The sequence below is a fragment of the Rhopalosiphum maidis genome, chromosome 1, assembly GCF_003676215.2.
Source record: "Rhopalosiphum maidis isolate BTI-1 chromosome 1, ASM367621v3, whole genome shotgun sequence".
In the NCBI taxonomy this organism is placed as follows: domain Eukaryota; kingdom Metazoa; phylum Arthropoda; class Insecta; order Hemiptera; family Aphididae; genus Rhopalosiphum; species Rhopalosiphum maidis.
This window is the reverse complement of record NC_040877.1, coordinates 34,894,873-34,919,512: the sequence shown is the minus strand read 5'-3', so window position 1 is coordinate 34,919,512 and position 24,640 is coordinate 34,894,873. Positions and strand designations below refer to the sequence as shown.

Genomic DNA, 24,640 nt, shown 5'->3' with positions numbered 1-24,640 from the left:
GTCTTAATTTTGATCTAAATTAGAATATTTTAATATTCTGAGCGGAATGATGATGAATGTATTTATCTGACAATGATGTGAAGGTGTGTGTGTTTTTTTGTTTTGAAGATCTTTTTTGATAGAAAATTGAATATAGTTTGTGCTAAAAAATCACGTATTTATAAAAATAATCAGACAAAAAAACAAACAAAAAATTAAAGAAAACGGGAGTTTTTACACAAAGCCGGTTTTCAAAAAAATCAATTTTATTTTGACACAAAAATAAATAATTGAAGATTTCACAAAATATTTTTAATCTTTGTAAATTTTTCAAACATCAATTAAAAAATATCAAAAGCGCATGTTCACAATACTTTTTGTTATTAGTGGTTGACGAAATAATTAAGACAAATGTTCACATATTCGTTAAAATTTATAAATTATATTGTAGTTACATTTTTTTTTCTAAAAATGTAATACGAAATTCCTTATAGACTTGATTACCTTTTTATAATAATAAAAAAAAAACTATACCAGAAACTCTCATTGAAATTTAATACTTAAAAAAACGTTAAGTACGTGTGTGTGTCAGTAGAGACCTGAAAATGTATTAAAACGGATATGGTTGTTTTTATGCTTAAAGTTACCGTAAAAATTAACATTTTATGAGTATTTTACATAAGTATGTCCAAACTTTATTGATAACAGTGACTTTATTGTGTTTTTTTTAAACTAAAAGTTTCAACTCCGATAAAAACCAGCCAGTTTTAAAATGTATTCGTTACGATGAATTTTACCTACGAAAAAATTTAATTTAAAAAAAAGAACAAATATAAAAATATTTAATATAAGAATATAGACCTTTATAAAACATTATGTGATTAGGGTCCGAATTTGTATGCATTTACATATTTGTAATGAGTGTATGCAGTTTGATAGGAGTAAGAAATTTGGGTTATTTGTGTACCAGATAATGCATAGAAAAAAGTTTATTTTGCATAATATAATGCATATTTAAAAATGTTTGCATATTCAAGTACATTGTAGACGATAAAAAAGTATGAAAGTTTATTAAACCAATTATTCTATTTCTTTTTCTTGCGTAGGAACCAGATTATGATGTATAAATTTAAAACGTGTTGTTAGAAAATAAATATTATTCTCCATATTTTATTTTTGGATAGTTTGCGAAAAAATTATAATCGTTTATCGTAACGTAATATAGTGTTAGAACGAGGCCATATTGCATAATACAGAATGATGATTATATTATAATATGAATAGGAGTACTACATGATTATTATCATTCAAAAATTGGATCTACTAATATTTGCATCAAATTATTTTTTGTGTCATACTACTCAGAGAAAATATTATATATAGTATATAAAATAAGGCTCAATAATAAAATTGAGTTGACATTTCGCTTTACGATACAAACTAATAACATTTTTGTTAGATTTTCTGGTTTTTTGCATTTTTATCATTATTATATTATTATATAAAAAAAAGTTGGGTTACCAGACTAAACAAATGCGTATTTTTTAAATTTTAGAAAAAAATGAATTTATTATTCAATATAAATACTTAAATTCAACTTGATTTTTACTAAAAATAAGAATTTCATAATGTGTTAAAAATTCACAATATAGTATATGTGATGAAAAAAAACATTGCAACAATAAATAATGACATTCCAAGAAAAATAATGGTATGTATATAATATAAATATATAATATATATAAAAAAACAAAAATAAAACTATACATAAAAGATTCAAACAATTAATTAAGAATCTGAAAGATTTCAAAAACTTGACGGTAATACACAAAATTATCAAAAATACAAAAATTAATATTATATTTATAGATTATAGATAACCGTTACATTAACGACTTAACTTAGTCGTGTATTCTCAAACTCAAATTCATAAATATAAAATTTAAAATAAACAATATCATCTACGGATGCCATGTTAAGTATCTATCTATCTAACGTCCTATTATTATTTAATTATATAAATCTGAACATAACTGTTAATTGCTTAATGCTATTTATTGTATCAAAATAATTAACACTATTGGTCTAAAATGTACAAATAAGTTTGCCTCTGTTGCAAGGGCTTGTTGAATATACCGATCAAATATTGTGTATACACCGTATCTGTATCATTTAAATAATAATTTTGTTTCGTGAAAAAACGTAAAGTGATCTCTGGCATATAATCTAAGTGCGCATCATAAGAGTTCTAGAAAATGCGTAATAGACAGGGGTTTGACCGAAAGTCAGAGATCTACAGAAACACGAAGACAATATTATTTAGGCGTTTTTCTTCATCACTATAATATATATATATAAGAAAATATATATTATTGAGGTATACAAACTTCATTATTTATATTGGATTACATATACGGATTAGCGGAGTAATACAATTCTATTAAATATAATACGCACTTTTCTGTCTTATCTACGTCCATATACGCGCACATATACATAATTCACGAATACGAATACAATCGGTTGGTACATTAGGTGTATTATAATATGATAGTAAGTCTTAGTTTAGAATTCGACGGCTACGACGATGACGTGTTAAACGTCTCTGGAGTAGTTACGTACAATATTGTTATCGAATGCGCACATACACATTCCATACTTAACCAAAACTACCATACGGCATTAATACAATATTCGTACAGTGGGCTTGCGAGCATTGTTGAACAAAAAAAACTAAGATTATCCAATTATTATAATTTACATATAACTATTACATCTAAAACTTAAAACTAAAGGAAATTTAAAGCGTTTCAATAAAGCTACACGGACTTTATTTGTCAGTACAGAAGGATTAATATGATTAATGTTAAAAAAAAAGTAACATTTTGACTGAATAAAATTAATTAATAAATATTAATCATATTATGCTAGGAATAAATGTGTAATCATTATCAACGAGTTGGGTTTTTGTTTTCGTATAATTGATGTCAAAAACTTTTTTTCCCATACGTAACTCATTATATGATAACTAAATAAATAAATAATTGACTCGATAAATAGATAATAATAATTCTACAAATTTATATAAATTTAAACTTCGTCGTAATCGATAAATATATATTATTAACATTAGTTTGTGAAATAAATAGCCGGAAGAATTAATAAATTATAAGATTTTTTTTTTTTTAAACAGAGTGTTTCAGCGGAAACTATACAATCAACAGTTGATTTAAAAATATTTTTAATATTTCCTATTATTAGTTATTACTCTTTCCACAGATTATATTAAATCAAAATATATCAAAGAAATTTAAATTAAAATGTTTCGTTCTTTTCGTAGCAACTTCAACTGCATGTTAATGTTTTTAAAATTAGTTTGAATATATTACAAAAAATAAAATCATTCAGTTAGCGATCACAATAATTTAAGACTAGCTATAGTTATACTTATGTACGCATATTATTATACGTAGGTATATAATTTTATTGGTGTGAAATAAAAAAAAAAAGTTTTAGTGTTACTGTAAAGACATCATAAGTCGATCGCAATACTATTTGTTCACACCGTTCGAGTGAACCAAATGTCTACCGACCTCTAAAAATAAATATAATATACAAAAATAAAATCAGCAATAATGTTGTATGCGGAACACCGCGTTATGTCATACATCAGTACCACAGAGATATTTTTCAATTGTCAGTTATAACTCGATCTTCGTAATATTATAATATAAATATAATTTTAATATACTGTTTGGTTGTAATATTCGTTTTGAACTCCAGAGTCTTACAGAAAATACAGGGTTAAATGTTAAAAACAACTATGGATCGGCTACAGTAGAAACTTTAAGTCTAAAATGTATGTAGCACATTAGTTGAAAAAGTTCAAGTACTCCTGATTTATGAAATCCAAACAATGTTGTCAGGAGTGAAATTAGACAATTTTTCTCGTAGGCATTTTATATTACTGTTATTCTTAGAACACGTTTAACGGTGAACCGCCATGTATATTATCACGTTTGCGTAAGTCTCTTATTGCGGCAGTATGTCCGACCGTGGGTTCAATGTTTCCCATCGATTTTGTGTCTGCCCGGAGCGGCACAATCCTCGTCATCAAGACTCAGCAGTGTTCTGATGGATACAGCTGGTATTTACTTATATCAATATGGCTCTTATATACAACCATATTCTTAAAAGTTTGAAGGTTATGCATTATCGCGGTAGGATAAATTGATGAAATGCGGTTATATCATATTATTTACGTACATCGGAAAATGATAATAAATTTCCAAAAGTAAAAGTCGCTGTACTGTTAAAACAAAACAAAATAAAACAAAAAAATACAGCTATATAAAAAATTATAAAATGTGACATTTTAAAGTGTAGGAGAGGATATGAACATCGAGTGGCATTCATTATCATCTCGCTTCGCTCAGCCATGCGAAAACTCGGCAGTTTTAATTTAATAATATAAATTAATGAAAGACAGTATTCTTTAATTTAAAATAAAAATACTCTGCTGGAATTTGGGTTTACTAGCTGTATACCGTTTGAAATATTTCTAATAAAGATATATTTTATAACTGGTTTTTTTTTTTATGCGTTCAATTATATTATTTTGATTGACTTAGCATTACATCATTTTTAATTTTCAAACTTAAAATTACAAATTATTTTTTTTGTTCGATAGTGTACATATTGTATATCTAATGTCAACATTCCAAAATCTTGAGTCAAATAATTTTTTTTAAAAAGTGATAATTTTCGTCTGTTTTAAAATGTATTTTTTATAATTTAAACAAATTTGTAAAATGTAAATGCACTTAACCTGTTCGCCTACCACACAAATTAATATATTTCCTTATTGAGATTTACTGAGACCGCTTTTCGGAGAATTATGTTTATGTAATTCAAATCGATAATAAGTACTATTTATAATCATTATTTTTTTTTTTTTTTAAGTAGGAATTATATTTAATTTACAATATAAATTTTATCGGATGTTGTTTTTATTTTCAAAATAATCGTTGGCCTCATCTCAACTTTTTGTTCTCCCACCACAACAATGATTACAACAGAATACATATAGTGTTATGATGCTCCCTCTTATAAAAACGTAATATTATAATATATTGTTAATTATTAATTATAAAAATTGATGATACGAGTATTATGATAATTTATTATCTTAACGAGCAACGTTAAAGAAATATTTCTACAACGATCCAACGTTAAAAAATCACTTAATAATTTAATAAATAAAACTCGAATGTAAGATTATCAAGATATAGAGCTTAAATAGATTAAATAAAAATTCGTAGAAGTTTTTTTCTTCAAGTTTACTGAATTCATAATATTGTTTTTAAGACACAAAACGTATTATTTAAACTGTACTAACTGTACCCAACTGAATTAAACGAAACAAAACTAAAATATTAATAAAAAAATAAATATATATTGTAGTTATTCTTATATTTTACATTTTAATAAAAAATTTATTTTTTTCCCCTTGAAAATTATGGTTTTTAATATATTTGCCTTATATTAAATTATATAAAAATGTTACACTTGGAAATTACTATTTTTCATTACTTATTTCTACAGTTTATTGAAATTCAATCAATATACAAGTTAGAACGGCACAAAGTTGTGGGACGGCGTATTGAATTTATGGTACCTATTGGCATTTTAGTTATGAGAATACGATATATTTGAAAAATTAAATTTTTATTTTATTGATACTCTGACGATATCACTTATACGTATTCGAGAGTAAATTAAAATTACTCTTGCCGAATATAATTTGGCTTCAGTAAATTACCACCAATAATATACTATGGAATTATATTAACACATTTACACACGCGTTAAAGTGTATAAAAAATCACTGAACGGTTTTGTGTATTTTGCGTTATTTTATCGATTACTGTCAATAGCTATTTAGCGTTAAAATAATAAAAACAGTGAAACAAATATTTATTTTAAATTTTAAAGCTCTGTGTAGATACAGTTAATAATAGAATGTTCTTATTCGTATTTATTAATATCTCAAAGGATTAAGTAAATACATATTATGCATTGTGCATGGTTTGTTATAAATAGACAGATAATAAACCATCCTGCAAGTTTTGAGGTAATACAAGGAAAAAATGAAAGAAATGTGACCTAATAAATCTTTATATCCCCAACCGATTATTATACAGAGGGTACTTGACTGGAATCAGAAAATTGTATATAGATTATTTTGGAGAATTCAAAAATGTTAATCGAAATCTACAATAAGACAATGTCAACAACGTTAAAATCGACGAAAATCTATTTCTAAATACAAATAATTAATAAAAAATTTCAAAAACCATTAATGTAACCTTTGAGTAGAATCACGCTGTAAACATTTTATTATTTCAGTGTATTGTTTTCAAATAATTACGACGACGAACGTGTATATTCGCTGGCAACAGTTGACTACACAAAAACAATTAAGTGCGTCGACAATACGACAACGAAAACGACAACGAAATGATAACAATAATACGATATTATTCTTTTGAGAGACTAGAAACGGACGCTACGGGCTGTTGTAGGTCGGTCGAGTGCTCCGATGGTTTCCGTCTCTGTGTAAGTTTTTCTCGGCAACGGCGCTAATTTGCGCGCCGAACCTCCCCCCCTCACCCTCGGGACTGTTTGTTCAAAGTATCCCGGCCGGACTCTTTTGTTGCCGCACTCGCGCTCACGCACGGGCTTAGTAGATTATCATCCGTCCACGACCGATCCATATACCATTACACCGTGCACATCATATATCATATTATTATATTATTATGTATATATATATATATATATACACGCGTGCGCTTACACGTACCTCGGGGTAAAGGCGTATAACATAAATAGGTACTTTCTCGGGAATACGACGCGCAGCTGCAGCTGTAACGTTTGACCTCAGATTGATTTTTGGCAGGATCAGTGGAACCCTAAAATAATGACCTTCAGTGTAATAAACCACCGTCCATCGTCCAGATATGGTTTTAATAGAATGATATAAACGTATTTTTCGACGCTATAGAGCGATTTCGCCTACCAGCTATACACCGGACAAGGGTGCGCTGTACGGGACATGTTTAAATAGGTTTAGCCCGTTACGGCCCCGAGGGATCGCCCTGTAAAGGGCAGTTTCTGCGGCAGAATTTAAAACATATACCGCTGTGTTACCGTATCACATATGCATGTTGGTGATGAACATCTGTGAATGTGCAGGCCTTTCAATGATACGAATTTTAAGCGACTTGAACATCTCTGATATTGTTTAAAATTGTAATTTCTTTAAGGGAATTAATTTTACAATGATGTGTGTGTGTGCGTGTGTGTGTGTGAGTGAATCATAGTGGAAAATGTTATTTTATACTTAACCCTGGGTGATTATATCTAGTAGTAAGTGGATCTAGTCAGTAAAACTCTCAGTATTTAATAAAATATTCAGGTGAAGACAAAAGTAGGAAAATTGGCTACCCTCTACTGGATTGTACAGTAGGTCAAGTGGGGCACTGTAAAAATGCGTTTAATTTGAATAATATGATGTATAATTATATATGAATACGAACAACGATTATAAGTGGAGAAATCAGCATACAAATAATAGTGTGTCATCAGAATATCGATTAAGTATGTAAAAAAAAATATGAAATTTCATTGAAAGATAGTTAAAAAAATAAAGTATTTAGCTTTAGTAAGTTATTCCAATCATTTCTTCAATTAATACTATTAAAGACTTTACTAAACTTAAGAGGACCGTAGAATGAACTAACGAACCAAAATTGATGGTTTTCAAAAAAAAATCTTTACTAAAATCCATTAAAAATTAAAGTTTTCACCATTAAAAGTTTATTTTTCTATTGATACAAGTGATTACAGAATATTTTAACATTTTGAAATTTAAATAAAAAAACAAACTGCCAGTTAATAATAAAGGAATGCGTCTTTTTTTCGAAATTCTATATTACAGATCCATAATCATTAAAAACTACGCATATAAGTACATAACTATGACATAAAATACACTTTATATTGTTTTATATACGCAACGATATTTCTAGTACTATGGTTTTGATAAAAATTAATTCAACTTACCGTATTACTAAAATACTATCAGTAATACAAAATATTTTAATAGTAATATAAATATATTGAAAATATACTGAAGAATATAGACTGTCTATCTAATCTATCTGCAAATCGTCTTCGCTCTAAATCGTTGTTGGTACCTAAGCAATGATTCACTATTAAATTAAAATTTAACACATACATTATAGTGTTTTACTTAATGACGATGTACTCTTAAAGTCTGCTGTGTACAGCAGAGTGGTTACCTATTTTTCCACATTTTTTTTTTTTTTTTTAGATTGTCATCCACCTCATGTACTGTTCCTTTTATTTCTCAAACCCGCATTCTACAAGTTGAAATGTTCTGTGTTGTAAATTTCAGAATTTGTTTAACGGTAGTAGAGATTACTAAATTCTTACAGAATAACAACTGCAGTAAGACGATATCAAAAACATGATAAAATCGATAGAATTTTTTGCGGGCAACTCACCGCGCCAAGTGGGTCCGATATGAAACTGGACGGTTATCGCATTATATTATTATACCGGCTCCTTTGAGTCACCATAGAGATTAATATTCAAACCATTACCCTCTCCCGGGGGATCGCTATAATAGATGGTTTCAGGGCATAAAACATCAAAATATTAGACGTTTCATCTAAGTATACCGTGTAGACAGCCGCGACAAATATTAGTTTTACCTAAATATAATTTATGATCTCCCAAACTATAAAATATAGATATTATATTATGTAACATATAAGTATAAATAGTATATTGTAATGCAGTTATTATTATTATTATTATTATTATTATTATTATTACTATTTATTATTATCACATTGAATGTCTTATCTTTAAGACCATATCTTAATCTGATAAAATAAATATATTACTATCATAAAAAAAAAACAGAATAAATCCACTTCCTCTTATGGTGCATATCAGTGATTGGTTCGGTTTTACGCGATATTAGATCAGAAATTTGGAGGAGGACGGGACCAAAAAGACATTGAGGTTGATGTCGATTCAAATGTCTAACAAACACGTTGCCATTAACTCAGTATTTCTCTTGGTCATCACTGTGCTGGGGTATTTTATAAAATGCACGATCGTCAGAAACGGATGTGCGAGTGCGTCGACTGCTGTTATACGCATTTCCGGCATAACTATTAGCATTTTGTACACCAAGTCCACGAACCACGTGATATCCTCACGCCATTGCTGGTCGCGTTGTCCAATCGTGTCAGCGTACAAGTTCTGCAAACAGAAAAAGTGTATTTATAATGTATCTTTAAAAAGTATTTATTGTTTTCGGTTACTATCACGGACATTATGTGTATACAATCATTTACGGATTTGAAAAATCGAGACGCACTTAACACTTAATAATATGTAGACAATTATTATTAAACGACACTTATAATAATATTAATATGAATTAGTGACAGGAAATCAAATTTGTGTGTCGATTGCTGCGGTGATGAGTTTTTACTGAGGTTTTTATGTGTTTGTTATAGTATTGTACATTTCTTATTTTTTTTTTTTTTTTGTTTTTCTTTCCAGCATATAAAATAATATGTGTATGTAAATCATTAGCAACATATTCCTGATAAATGATACGAACAAAATGATGGAACGATAGTTTATGAAAAAAAAAAAACAAAAATATTTACATGAAATAACAATAACAATGATAAAATGTAATAAGGTATATACAAGCCATGACCGACAATGAATTATTGAACAGTATTGACCTTTGTGATAAGTGACTGTTTTAGTGTTTACTTTGAATAATTTTAAACAACCTGTAAGCTACTTAAAAAACAGTTTCATATTAAATATTTTTATCTTGTACAATAATTTAAAAACCAAAAAATGTAAAGAAAATAAGTATATCCGTATTTTATTATTATCTGTTCAAAATGCATTTTGTAATTACATTTTTATGATAATAAGTTAATTTATTATACCAAATGATAACATAATACACATCTTATGAATACAATAAAAAACTCGTCTATATAATATTGATTCATAGAACAATATTGCCATTCGCTAATTAATTTTTTATTAGCCATTTCAGTTTTACGCCATATCATATTTATTCAAATTAAGAATCATCTTTACCATCAAAAATCGAACATTACAATGATATTATTGTTTTTATTTTGGCGGGACCATCAAGTTTCACGCATTTACCCGGCGAAATGTATAAAAACAAATATTATTGTACGGAATGTTTAAAAAACCGTATTCCATCATTCTCAATAAAAATAATGTCTCAAATACAATATGCCGTCTTGTGTATTCTTCCGCAATAGCCCAAATTTGAAATGGTTTTTAACGTGCAGTTTGTTTTTTTTACTTGCAAAAGGGTTCGGATTTTCGCCAATAACAATGCATGCAGTCGCAAATCGTTTCCGTCTCATAAAACTTTTACAATAATAGACCGCAAACAATATAATGATATATACATATATAAACAAACAATTACTCTATATTATACAATAAGCCGTATACCGTTTTTAATAATAGCGCATATAAACGACTGTTTACTGTACATATTGGACGATTTACTTTGCCAAAAAAAAAAATCAAATCCAATCTGAAGGCAAAAATCAGTGACAATAATATACTATTATATAAAACAGGTATGCGACGGGGAAAATTTATGAAATTGAAAAAAAACATATTTTATATTCTATGGAATGGGTATTGAATATCGTTCAGAACACTACGTATCAACAATTTGATTTGATTTTTATAAAAAAACAGTTTATAAAGTATATTATTACTCATGGTATATTATTAACATTGTATACTTTTAATTTACGTTGCGTTATCAGATACTTCGGCTACATATAGTTACGTATTATATAAAATAATTATAATAAATTCTGCGCAATATTCCATGGTTTGTAAGATGAATGTAATGGGCACAATTAAATGGAACTATATTAGGTAATTATATGTGATATACACACGCAACACGCACTTCTTAGTTTATTATCGTCATTTAGTTAAGAAATAGTAAAAATCGTATAATATAAACAACAATAATCGAAAGTTGAATTGAATAATCGTAAACGTGTTTCGATCGGCCTGCTAAAAAGCATATACTGCGACGATGGGATAAAAAAAAGTGCAAAGATACATGTATAATATTAATTATTGTGTTGAATACGTATTTTTTGAAAAACATATAATATAACGGATATTATGCATATTGTATATACGGACATATGGTACGATAAAGACATGGAGGGATTATAAAACTCGATTTTTTAGTGTCGTTTTACATATTTATTGTACATTTAAATTTAATATTTCAGATAAAATACATGTATCCAGTCTATCTTGGTATTCGGCAACTGTTATAATAAGAAAACGCAGTGGCCCGAAAACTATATTATATATCGAAAAAAAAAATTAATAATCCATTGGATTAAGATAGAGAATGAGATTACAATTTTTTTTTTTTTAAACGCGTAATAAATAATATCAATAATGTTCACCTGGAATTGAATCCAACCGACGGTTAGTTCGGTTTCCCGAATATCTGTTCGTAAATCCGATACCATGAACTTGGGCACGGGCCGCGTGCGTATAATCATTTTGATCAACAGTTCCTCCTCGGCCACGTCGAACAGTCTTACGCCGGTAACGATTTCCGGCATGATACATCCCAGCGCCCACATGTCCAGACCGTGGTCCAGACTCCCTTGGAAGCACACTTCGGGTGCGCGGTAAGGGATCGCCTGAATCTGTTTGTGGTACATGGTGTGCGCGTTCTTCATGTCGAACGCCCAGCCGAAATCGATGATCTTCACAAGAAAATTGTCACCGGTTCCAGAGCAGAACATTATGTTGTCGGGCTTGAGGTCGGCGTGCACGATCCCCAAACACTTTAAGCCCGCCAAGCCTTGTAATGCGCATATGAGAGACGAACCGAACATATCATGTAAATCAAAATAATACAAAATCGGATCGAGGTGTTGTAAGTTTGTATAGATTTTAACGGTAAAATAAAATTAAAACCAGTGTCGAAATAAAATATAAACAACGTTGAAATTATAATAAGAAAATATGAAAATTCGAGGATTTCTCGCATGAGAACAAGCAACGATCTAGAATAATTTGAAAGTTTTTTTTTTTTATAAAAAACAACCCCATAACATTATTCTTACAAATTAGTTATTATTAAACAAAAATTAAAGTCCTTTTTGTGATTATTATTTTTTAGTTAAAGGTAGTACAATTATATTGTAATATTAGTCTTATACAATCATTTAAGCTTAGTATAATACATATAAAATAAAAAACAGACTTTACAATAAATATTAATACAACTAAAAACATATTTTTAAACTTATATTCACATTGTTACACATTCCAAGTTAAATGGCCAAATCGTGTAGATGTATACTATACGTATTAGTTAAGGCCATAGTAATCGTTGAACATTTCAAAACTCAGAATAATTGTGTACTTATTGAATAACAACGGAATTAATGGTATAATCAAAAGATGATATTTATTCTTTTGGAAGCATTAGTTCTGATTAAAATAATTTATAGATGACATTTAAACATTATAAATTAATTGGATTGTTTTTTCACATCAGCCAATATCTGTGTCAACAGTCACTGGTTGGTATAATATATTATATTGTATTCGTAAAGTTTATTGTCATACGGGTAATGTTTGATTTTGTGTAAAGTCGGCACTTCTCGGGCGAGATTGATCTTACCCAATTTTAAACGTTATCAGTCCAAAAGAATATATAAGAATGGGTCAATCTGAACATTATCCGGGTTAGTTTTTGTCATGACGTTATCCCCGGCTAAAGTACATAATGACATACTATATAGTAAAGTGAGAGTATCTGCCGGTATTATATTATAGGTATATAACAGTGTACGGTCTGACATTTTACAATGAAATAGGCGTGCGATTAGTATATATATATAGATATTTATTTATATAGGTTAGGTATAACAGATGCCTAAACATACGGTTTGGTTCTAGTCGAGATTTATTTTATACTAACAATGTTTTAAAGGTGTTCGGAACCTCAGAAAAATCGTTACGCGGGTTTATCGGTTACCAATACATTAATACATAAACACAAAAATACTACTATTACTTGTCTTATATTGTTGTAAAATTCGCTATTAAACATAATCTAGGAAAATAACAGTTGGTAACTGATAAAAATATTCATAATAAAAATTCATAGGTAAGGAAATTTCAAAATAAATAGCATCTATAGTTTTCTATAATAGTTGCTGTAAAGATAGATTTTAAAAAATGACAAAATTGTATTTTATTTTATTTTGCTCATTACAGTGGTACTATAACTATATAATAAATTATATAAAAATATAAAATATGTATAAAAGGAAATTGGACATAAGCAAAATTAAGATAGGTCGATATATTGAATATATATATATATATGGTATTAAATTAATATTACTTTACACGTCTACACAATGTTTATTATACACTTCGTATTATTACAGAATATATATTTTAGGTATAATTAAATTAACTAGTTAAAGCTATTTTAATCACATTTTTTAAATTAATTAATTAATTTTCTAATTACTTACCTAATTTAATAAACTAGTTTTTTTTTCAGATAATTTGAAAATTAAGTTCGTTGTCGCCAATCTATCTAATATGTCTTATCTAAGACAAAGGCCCCAAAGTTTTCTTTTTTAAAATAACGAGTATGCGAATTAAAATAAATATACGACCAATAAATGTTTGTCAATAATTTACATATTTTGAAAATTTGATAATGCTTCTACATAATAGGTCACTTATATTTATTATTATCATTAATAAATCATTATATTTCATTATTCTTACTACAAGATCGCATTTATCTAGATGACACCACTTAAACAAGAATAATACATCGTATAAAAACATATATTTGTTCAATGCTGCCAAGTTTGATTAAAAAAAATAAAAATCATTCCATGTATATTGTTCAATATTATGACACATCGACACACAAAATTTGATAAGCAATACTAATAAATAAGTAATAACTCCATTTATCTCTTATTCGAATAACATATTTTGGGATATACTTAGTATCTGTGTACCGTATTAGTATACCGCGCCTATGATGATAATGTTTACTTGAAAAATACTGTCAATTTGCAATTCACCACAATATCGCTGTGGTTTTCATAGAACTGTAAATTATCATTATAACATATTATTTTAACCCACCTGGTGATGCGACGAGACGCTGGTCACCACGCCAAGTACGCATATAATGTATTACTCTAAATTTAGACTCGTGTTTATATCGTGTTTTACATAATATCATTACTGTTGTACGCGTACCTTGTGCGATCTGTCTGACGATCGGTCGACATGCAGAAATTGGCAGCGGACCGATGTTATGCAGCACGGCCTGCAGGGTGGTGCCCAGCCTCTCCATGACGAAACATATCTTTCCTGATTTGAGCAGGACCGCGTCTCTCAGCTGAACGAACCGGGCCCGCAATCGGCTGAACTTGAGTCTGTTCAACAAGTCCAACTCCTTGATGTACAGTTTCCGGTCGAACCGTTTACTGGAGTACGAGTTGTTCAGCGCCTTTATCACCACCGCGTTGCCCGTGCCCACCACCGACGCATTGTAGACGCGCGAAAAACGACCGGTGCCGATCATGTTGTGCACCGTGTACGTCGTGGACCGGGACCGGATGATCGTGTTCTGCTGCAGAACGTCATTTTCCGTTATTTCAGTCAATGCCATCTGTAAAAATATAATAATTATAAAATATGAATAATGTAGAAATTTAAAAACGCGCTTGAAAAGTGACAGATAACTTCAAAAAAAAAAAAAAAACATGTACCTAGTGTCGGACTTCTAGTTTATAAAAATAAAAAAAATAATTCATACAAATCGCTATAATATCACAATAAAACTAAGTTATTTAGTTACCTAAATTTGTTTTCAAAATTCTAATTCCCAAGCCGAAAAATTGTATAACGTTTTTGAGATTTAAAGTTTCGAGTTTTATAATTTTTTGAGTTACGCAAATCATACTGTTTATATTTAAATAGTTTTTTCATAAAGATGATTAATTTGATATATCACATTTATACAAATTACTGACTATAGATACATTTTCTATGTTTATGTAAAGTAATTGGTGACTCTTAAATCCCCCCTTCCACCAATATAGTTAGAAGACTTTTCACTAGAATAGATTCTGGGTATTTTCGGAGGTTATTGGAGTATTCCTAAATGACCTACTCAAATTGCCTACCACTTAGATTATTAATTAACTTTTCAATAGTGTGTACATAATATTAATTACTATTATATCGATTTCTGTAATGTCTAAAGTTATTATTTTTAAGACACACAGTATTTCCCAGATAGATTAATTTGTCGAATGCAATAATCTTGTTGATCACTGATCATCAGCTAATGATTATTTTACAATTATATTCAATAACACCACTCAACTACATAATAAGTTTTGTTTGCGCAACCGCTTCTATAACTAATAAGTTAGAGTGGGTTGCAATGGTATAGAGCACACAAACGTCTATTAATGATTTGTGAACTATTAAGACACACTAAATTTAATTCTAATTTGTCATTAATTTAACCTTATATATATATATGTATATATACTTTAAAATCAATGCAGTAAGATATGGTAATATTAATTAGATTTAAAAAATGGAAATCAAAAAAATCAGGTCAACCACAAAAATAAAATTAATTTTATTATAACTTAATCGATAAATGTACACAATAATTTAATTTCGAAATTGCAATATTTAAAATAATTTGTAAATAAATTTAAATCTTGGAAATTTTAAGTTACAATATTTTATTAATGGACTTATAATTATTATATATTAACTTATATTTTTGACTGTAAAATATTATGATATAGTTTTAGCAAATTGATTAATTTAATCTTTTATGTTTATGAATTTTATAAAATTATGCATAATTTGTATACATTATGTGTTGTAAGCCCTCATAATTTTTTTTAATTAAAAATAAATTAAAAATCACAGAAAGCAATTCGTGTGTGCCCAAAGTATTTGGATAGCCATTTCTAATAAAAAAAATCATTAATCTCTGACAGAATTAAAAAAAAAAAAACAGATTGTAATTTATGCAGTATACTTCTCGCATCACTCAGAAAATATAACGTAAACACTAAATTTGTCTTTTTAACATGTAAAACATGTGCACATTCGCTCAACTACCCCATTCATATTATAAAGTCAATGAAATTCAATAAATACCCAAATGGCACTCGTCGAGATTGAATGTTATACGTGCCGTGCCAATTAATGCAAATTATTAATGATTAACGAGATTTTTCCGTTTTTATTACTACAACATTTTATAGAATATATATATTATGTATATTTTTTTTTTTTTTTTTTTGATATACAATTCACATAAATAACTTAACCTCCTTCTCATTGGACAATTAATAATTTTCACACTCATTTGTACTACGTTTATTACTGGCAATTAGTATAATCAAACGTGTCCAATCGTATGGGACATTAAGATTTCGCTATAATGTAGTGGTTAAAATAATTTTAAAAATAAGATGGGTAAATTTTACATTTGTCTGTTTTCTGAAGTATATTTTATATCTAATTGTAGTAATCTCAAAAACGTTACCGTATAAATTTTAACGTAATATAGACAATAAAAATTATACAAGTAGTATAATTTATAATAATATATAAGCTATATATCAATAATCAACTCATGGCGTATATGTGCATAACTTGATATACGAAAAATCTAGGTCTAAAGGTGGGAACAACATGTTTTTACCGATTTACACTAAAAAAAGATAAGAATAGGCCATCGAGCGACCGCACGTCATTGATAGGACACATATAAATAAGGGTAGAGCACTAAGTGTTGATCATAAAATAGTCTGAGTGCTGACTAATCACCCTAGTTAGTAAGATCATTGCTCGTCGTGGACATTGCCACAACCACATCATCGCAAATACACAGTCACTCCTATTACAGTAACAGTAACTTTTCAATAGCAGTAAAATATTTATTTTTTTTCTATATAATTTTAACATAGTGTTATAGCAATAAATAATTATAGATTTAAAACTATTAAATTTTTACTTCTAAAAACAAGTGTTCTATTTTAATCTACATGACACATGCCTTCTCAGAACCGCCTCAAGTTAACCAGGACGCGTGCTACGTCGTTTCAACAATGTATTATTGAATCATGTATCCTATCTTTGCGTGTAAAAAGATAAAGACTGTAGATTAAATTTATAAATACTTAACTATGACACTATGTATAATATATATTGAACGACCCGATTCATATTAAACACAACGAGTTATAACGAAGAGCCATTGGACAATTAAATATCAAAAATATTCATCGGTAATTTCTCCATTTTATTAATTAATAATATTTAAGTTTCAGATAATTTCCTATTTGATATTAATATAAAATGTCGATAACTTTTATGGTTCCGTAACAGTTAAATAAAAATAATTATCTAAAACAGGCGTTCTACAAATATATTAAATATCGATATTTTGAATTTAATTCACTACATTTTTGATAATTTTTTAAACATAATTTGTCTCGTATTTTACATTAAAGACTAAAGCGTTGTAACTTTCCACTTAATATTAATAAAATGTATTAAATTTGTAAATTCGATCGTTATGAATTATTCTAACTATTACTCTATTTTTTGTTTTTCTCTATTTTCATATGTTTTTAAATCAATTAAAAATTAATTTTTTGATTCTAGTTCTTTAATACATCCGGCATATTGACTGGTAAAATAATAATAGTTATAAAAATGTGTATGACAATAATAATAGGAACATTAATAATGAAAAATAATTAAAATACTCACGGTACATGAAGATGTATTATGCAAAGGGTTTTATATTCCTGTTTTCTATTATTTTACAATTTCAAGTTCCACGTTTGAAACTCGAAGCGCTGTATTATAATTTATATTTGCATATCGTATTTTTGTGATCTGAATGCAAACTTATAATATATATTACGCACGAGTCATTTATATACTAATAGTAATAATTATAATTATAATAATAGTCTATTGTCCGCCGCGGCTATATGACAATACGAAAAATGCTTTTAAAAACCATTGGCGATAAAACGCGTTCATAAAACGGAGATCATTAACAACGGTAACCAGATGAATCAATATTCATATCATATAGTTACATAGGTACATTCCATTATTGAAACGTATTGTATTAATAATATAATAATAATAATAATAATATTAAAAACAACCACGGATGTTAATACATGGTGATCTAAACTCAAAGAATATGTAAATACTATGTGATACATTTATATATATATCAATTTTATTGAAGCACAATTGTAACTAAGATGATTGAATTGTGCACTTAAGATATATTTTTTAAAGTTTTGAACAATTGAGAGAGGAACAAAATTAATTGTATTTATATTTGACCAGACCAATGCATCCTTATAGAAAAGTGAGAAAACACAAAGTTTATACCGATTATCAATTACGTGAATTTTTTACAACTGTTAGTGGAACGGATAAGAATATGTTCATTTTTGGATCACGGAATATAACGAAATTAGGTATACAATGATATCATGATTTACGGTATAATAAAAAGCGTTTAAACAAATTAAAATCAAATCAAAGTTTTATATTTTGTTAAATTATGTGTTTATACTATACATACCTACATTACTTAACTATATAGATACTTGGAAAATAATATTAAATATTTCAAGGGATTCAAAAACTTTTACACGGCCATGGCCTCGATCGTAATGGCATTCTAAACATTGTATTTCGTTACGAATTTTACACAATATAATAATATTTATATACATCACAGTTGCAGTAGCCGTATAAACGTATAAAGTTGCATATATTATTTTGTCAATAAAACTGTACGTTACTATAAAATACATATTACTTACTATGACAGTTACATTATTATGTGGAACTTATAAGGGCTACCCAGTTCCGTATGAAAAACAATTATAATCGAATTCATAATATTCGTGTATTGTGTAAACCGAATAATGTTTATGTACAAAGTGATAATGATTATCCTGCTTTCAGTAAGTATGCTTAGTTCAAAATTCAATTTTTTAAAAAAAAAAAACAAATATAAAAATATGTAATACAATATATACCTTTATAAAACATTATGTGATTAGGGTCCAAATTTATATGCATTTACATATTTGTAATGAGTGTATGCAGTTTGATAGGAGTAAGAAATTTGGGTGATTTGTGTACCAGACAATGCATAGAAAAAAGTTTATTTTGCATAATATAATGCATATTTAAAAATGTTTGCATATTCAAGTATATTGTAGACGATAAAAAAGTATGAAAGTTTATTAAACCAATTATTCTATTTTTTTTTTCTTGCGTAGGAACCAGATTATGATGTATAAACTTAAAACGTGTTGTTAGAAAATAAATATTATTCTCCATATTTTATTTTTGGATAGTTTGCGAAAAAATTATAATCGTTTATCGTAACGTAATATACAGAGTGTTAGAACGGGGCCATATTGCATAATACAGAATGATGATTATATTATAATATGAATAGGAGTACTACATGATTATTATCATTCAAAAATTGGATCTACTAATATTTGCATCAAATTATTTTTTGTGTCATACTATTCAGAGAAAATATTATACATAGTATATAAAATAAAGCTCAATAATAAAATTGAGTTGACATTTCGCTTTACGATACAAACTAATAACATTTTTGTTAGATTTTCTGGTTTTTTGCATTTTTATCATTATTATATTATTATATAAAAAAAGTTGGGTTACCAGACTAAACAAATGCGTATTTTTTAAATTTTAGAAAAAAATGAATTTATTATTCAATATAAATACTTAAATTCAACTTGATTTTTACTAAAAATAAGAATTTCATAATATGTTAAAAATTCACAATATAGTATATGTGATGAAAAAAAACATTGCAACAATAAATAATGACATTCCAAGAAAAATAATGGTATGTATATAATATAAATATATAATTTTTATAAAAAAACAAAAATACAACTATACATAAAAGATTCAAACAATTAATTAAGAATCTGAAAGATTTCAAAAACTTGACGGTAATACACAAAATTATCAAAAATACAAAAATTAATATTATATTTTATAGATTATAGATAACCGTTACATATGAAATAAAATAATATCGATAGCCATCGATTACAGCAGTAAAATAAGTACACACTGCACGTGTCTGCATACAGTATCTTTTAATTATGTGGTTTTTCGACGTAACAATTATGTAGTTTTTTGAATTTTTATCATTATTATATTATTATATAAAAAAAGTTGGGTTACCCGACTAAACAAAAGCGTATTTTTTAAATTTTAGAAAAAAATGTGCAAATTTCTTGATTTTAGATTTTGATTTTACAAATGATAAATAAAATTATTTTACAATCAAATTAATAAAAATTTAACACATCTATTACAGCAGCTAAATGTACAGCAAAATAATATCGACTTTTTAAAGTAAAATTTGTTGTAGAATCTGTATATTACTTATAAATTAGATTGTTTACTGTACCGTGTATTCATTAATTATTTCTTATAACAGTGTTAAATTAATTAATTATAATTAATTATAATTTAATTATTACAATTTATTTTTTATTTTTCTTCAATATATCTTTAATGAATTTACTATTCAATATAAATATTTAAATTCAACTTGATTTTTATTGAAAATAAGGCTTTTACAATATGTTAAAAATTCACAATATAGTATATCTCCGACGTATAATCTAAGTGCGCATCTTAAGAGCTATAGAAAAGAGCGTAATAGGCAGGGGTTTGACCGAAAGTATAGAGATAAACAGAAACGCGAAGATAATATTCTTTAGGCGTTTTTCTTCATCGCTATAATATATATACATAAAACTAACCTATAAGATAATATATATTATTGACGTACACAAACTTCATTATTTATATTGGATTACATATACGGATTAGCGGAGTAATACTATTCTATTAAATATAATACGCAATTTTCTGTCTTATCTACGTCCATATACAATCACACGCGCACATATACATAATTCACGAATACGAATACAATCGGTTGGTACATTAGGTGTATTATAATATGGTAGTAAGTCTTAGTTTAGAATTCGGCGGCTACGACGATGACGTGTTAAACGTCTCTGGAGTAGTTACGTACAATATTGTTATCGAATGCGCACATACACATTCCATACTTAACCAAAACCACCATACGGCATTAATACAATATTCGTACAGTGGGCTGCGAGCATTGTTGAACAAAAAAAACCAAGATTATCCAATTACTTTAATTTATATATTATAATAATTATTTCATCTATAACTTAAAATTAAATCATCTCAATAAAACTACACGGGCTTAATTTGTCAGTACAAGAGGATTAATATGATTAATGTTAAAAAAAATTAACATTTAGGAATAAATGTGTAATCATTTAAACGATTAATATTTTTCTTAATTTAATTTTTATTAACTATAAATGCGTCTATTTTATTTTATGTACATATATACATATAATCTACGTTATATAGATCTATGTATAAATATTGAAGTACTCAATAAATATATGGTTATTAAAATTGCTAATTTTTAACTGTATAATATATAAGTATATAATCCGTAGAAATTTTTATCATCATTGATTTATTTTTTTACACTTCTACACAACACTTGGTGTAGGTCACCAACAATATAGGACGCTCCAACTTAGGTTACTATGCATTTAAATACAGTCTACAAACTACAGTCTCAAACTGTTTTGTAAATCACTTATTTTTATGAGGTGTCATGTTTTTACATTCTTATATTTCTTAAAAAAATAAAAATGGGTTTCCAAACTAAAATAAATGGATATTTCGTAAATGTTAGAAAAAAAAATTTCATGTTTCTTAATAATCGATTCCAAATAAAACGATAATAATATATTGATTTGTAAAACTTGTAAATTACTCATAAATTTGGTTCTATACTGCCATTCTATAACTAGTTATCATTTATAACAGCATTTTAATTCATCAATGGACCTTTAATGAATTTACTAAACAGAATATGATTATTTTATCATACAACACTCATTATCTCAAGAAGTTTTAACTTTTTACAATTTTTTTTTTCATGTTGAAAATAAAATATGAACGCGAAACGCGTTTAAACCATTATAAATTATACTATGTTTAATAGTTTAGTGATATCACCATCAGAGGAAATTTGGTCCCACCTAGCTAAATGCAATAAAAATCAGATTCGATAAATTGAAGAGTTTAGTATGTAAAACCATACACATTATACGTAATAACCTTAACGGGCTTAACGTATAACGTGGTGTGACTGACAAGTCTTGTTAATATTTTCATATAAAATGTAATCTCTTAAAAGAATGCAATATGATCGTTTTCGAAGTGGTTTCTTTCTGTTCACACCACCGGATATGTCGCTTTCTTTATTTGTAATAATTCTGGAAATCGACGTCAGTGATTTTTTTCAGAAACATTTTGGCTGTGACTATCTCAAACGTAAAAAAAAATAATGCTAAACTTATTTTTCCAATTCTATTTTTAAATTGTTTTTTTTTTTATATTTTCTTTGCGCGCACAGTATTTTAATAATTTTAAACAATAGCGCATAACAAATAATCGTGTTATATGAATTACGAGGAAAAGGTTTAAGATATATATAAATATATACGTAAGTATATTCACCCTACATCAGAGTCGACACAGTTCTGCGAAGTTATCATTTGCGCGTGAGTTTAATATTCGATCGAGTTATAATTGTTCAATTCCGAAAATGACATGTACGCAATCGACGTCGTGATGATGAGGAGGGGTGCTGCATGGATAAAATAATACAATTTTGAAAATGTTGGTTATAAATTAAAATATTAAATATTTATGTTTTACACCATTACATTGTTACTAAAAACCTAAAAGGAAGCATTCTGTTCATGATCATAGTTGATAAAAACTAGTGCGCTTTCCAGTTAAAAATCAGTAAAAATCACATAGATAATATTACGATAAATCCTTCTATCTAATAATATTTATAATTAAGGAATGTCGGTTTTAGCTTACTACTAAGTTTAGTATTATATTAATTTGGTCAGATGGTGAATATATCTATACGAAAAGATACATTTAATATTACCCCAAAAAAATAACGCATTAAAAAACAAAGAAATGACTATTGTAAGATGTATTAATTCAGTTTTTATTTAAATTAAATTAAGTTTATTAGTTGTATTTTAATTCATTATTCTTATTTACTATAATTTATCACACTTAAAAACACAAGACAATTTATTTTAGGTTTTTTTTTAAGTTACTTTATTGCACCTATAATTATAATAATATAACTGCCAACTAGACAATTAATTGCCGTTTCCTTTAATCGCTTAGATATTAGTTGACCATCGATCATCTTTCAATCAAATATTTACGAAATAAAATTACATAATAATTCTAGGTAAAGTATTAAAAATTAAAAATTGAAAAATTAAATATTAAAGTTATATTTTCAACCCTGAGCGATAGGATGTATTTTTAATTAAAAAATAATATAATTACTTATATTTTGTATTAAAAATGGATGTTAACCAATGAAGGGTTATTAGAAGATGGATATCGCTAAATTAAGGTCAAAAATAAATTTACATCAAACCGTTTCGAAATTAAAACAGCGTTGGGATAATGATGGGATAAGTATTATAATATAATGAGAGAACGGGTGCTAATGAGAAAGGGTTAGTTAAAAGAGAAGTTTCTAAAGTGGAACAACGAGTTGAAATTTAAATTGACTATAAAAAATGGAAGTTGCAAGAATTTTGGAACACAGCTTTTTCTCGATTAAGTATCGTGAAAACCATTTGAAATTCAGACAACATTTATTTTATTAACATTATATAATATTGTTCTTCCGGTAAATAGTATGTATATATGCGGTCATCTACACTCTCGCGAGTTACGCTACTTCGGTAAGCCATTAAAGTTTTTCACACGTCTATTCGTTTGCTGCAGAAGTCAGTCAATATTGCAAATAAGTATCAATCATACTGTATACTCTATAAAGTTTCAATGCCGAGACGTCAGAACTTGTATTATATCGACACGGTAAATGGGTTTGTGTAACAAAATTGCAAATGGAAGACAAGTATAGGTTTCGCCAGTACATGGGTACGTGAAAAATAATATTGTAAATGTTTCGACTGGGTTTTCGGTATTAATAAGTGCTTGAAATACACTATTGTACACGGGACAATTAATAGGATTAATTTAACATTCACACTCGTCTAATTGAATAAAGAAGAATAACAAAGAACCGACTTTTTTCACATTTTTATTTTGGCTATGATATTTTGTATATTTCCCTTCATTTTTTTTTCAACCACGTGTTCAAACACGAGACCATTATCACCGATTATTTTTT

At 27.5% G+C, this 24,640-nt stretch overlaps 2 protein-coding genes across 3 annotated transcripts in view; one reads left to right on the top strand and one right to left on the bottom strand.

The window, feature by feature from the left end:
* LOC113557457 (GTPase-activating Rap/Ran-GAP domain-like protein 3) overlaps positions 1-24,640 on the top strand; it is a 285,169-nt gene that overhangs the window by 96,223 nt on the left and 164,306 nt on the right. The window lies entirely within an intron of this gene.
* Positions 9,109-14,863, bottom strand: LOC113557477 (homeodomain-interacting protein kinase 3-like). The gene is made up of 3 exons (XM_026963023.1): positions 14,449-14,863; positions 11,598-12,004; positions 9,109-9,339 (listed from the first exon to the last, which is right to left on the bottom strand). Exons 1-3 carry the CDS (start codon positions 14,861-14,863, stop codon positions 9,109-9,111), a joined length of 1,053 nt encoding a protein of 350 aa, XP_026818824.1.

Bases quoted from the DNA above. Each gene is read 5' to 3' on its own strand.
- LOC113557477 (XM_026963023.1), bottom strand. From the start codon at position 14,863: ATGGCATTGACTGAAATAACGGAAAATGACGTTCTGCAGCAGAACACG. The intron at 12,005-14,448 runs GTACGCGTACAA...GCGCATTACAAG, and splicing joins CGTCAGACAGATCGCACAAG to GCTTGGCGGGCTTAAAGTGT. The intron at 9,340-11,597 runs GTGAACATTATT...TTCTGTTTGCAG, and splicing joins TCGGTTGGATTCAATTCCAG to AACTTGTACGCTGACACGAT.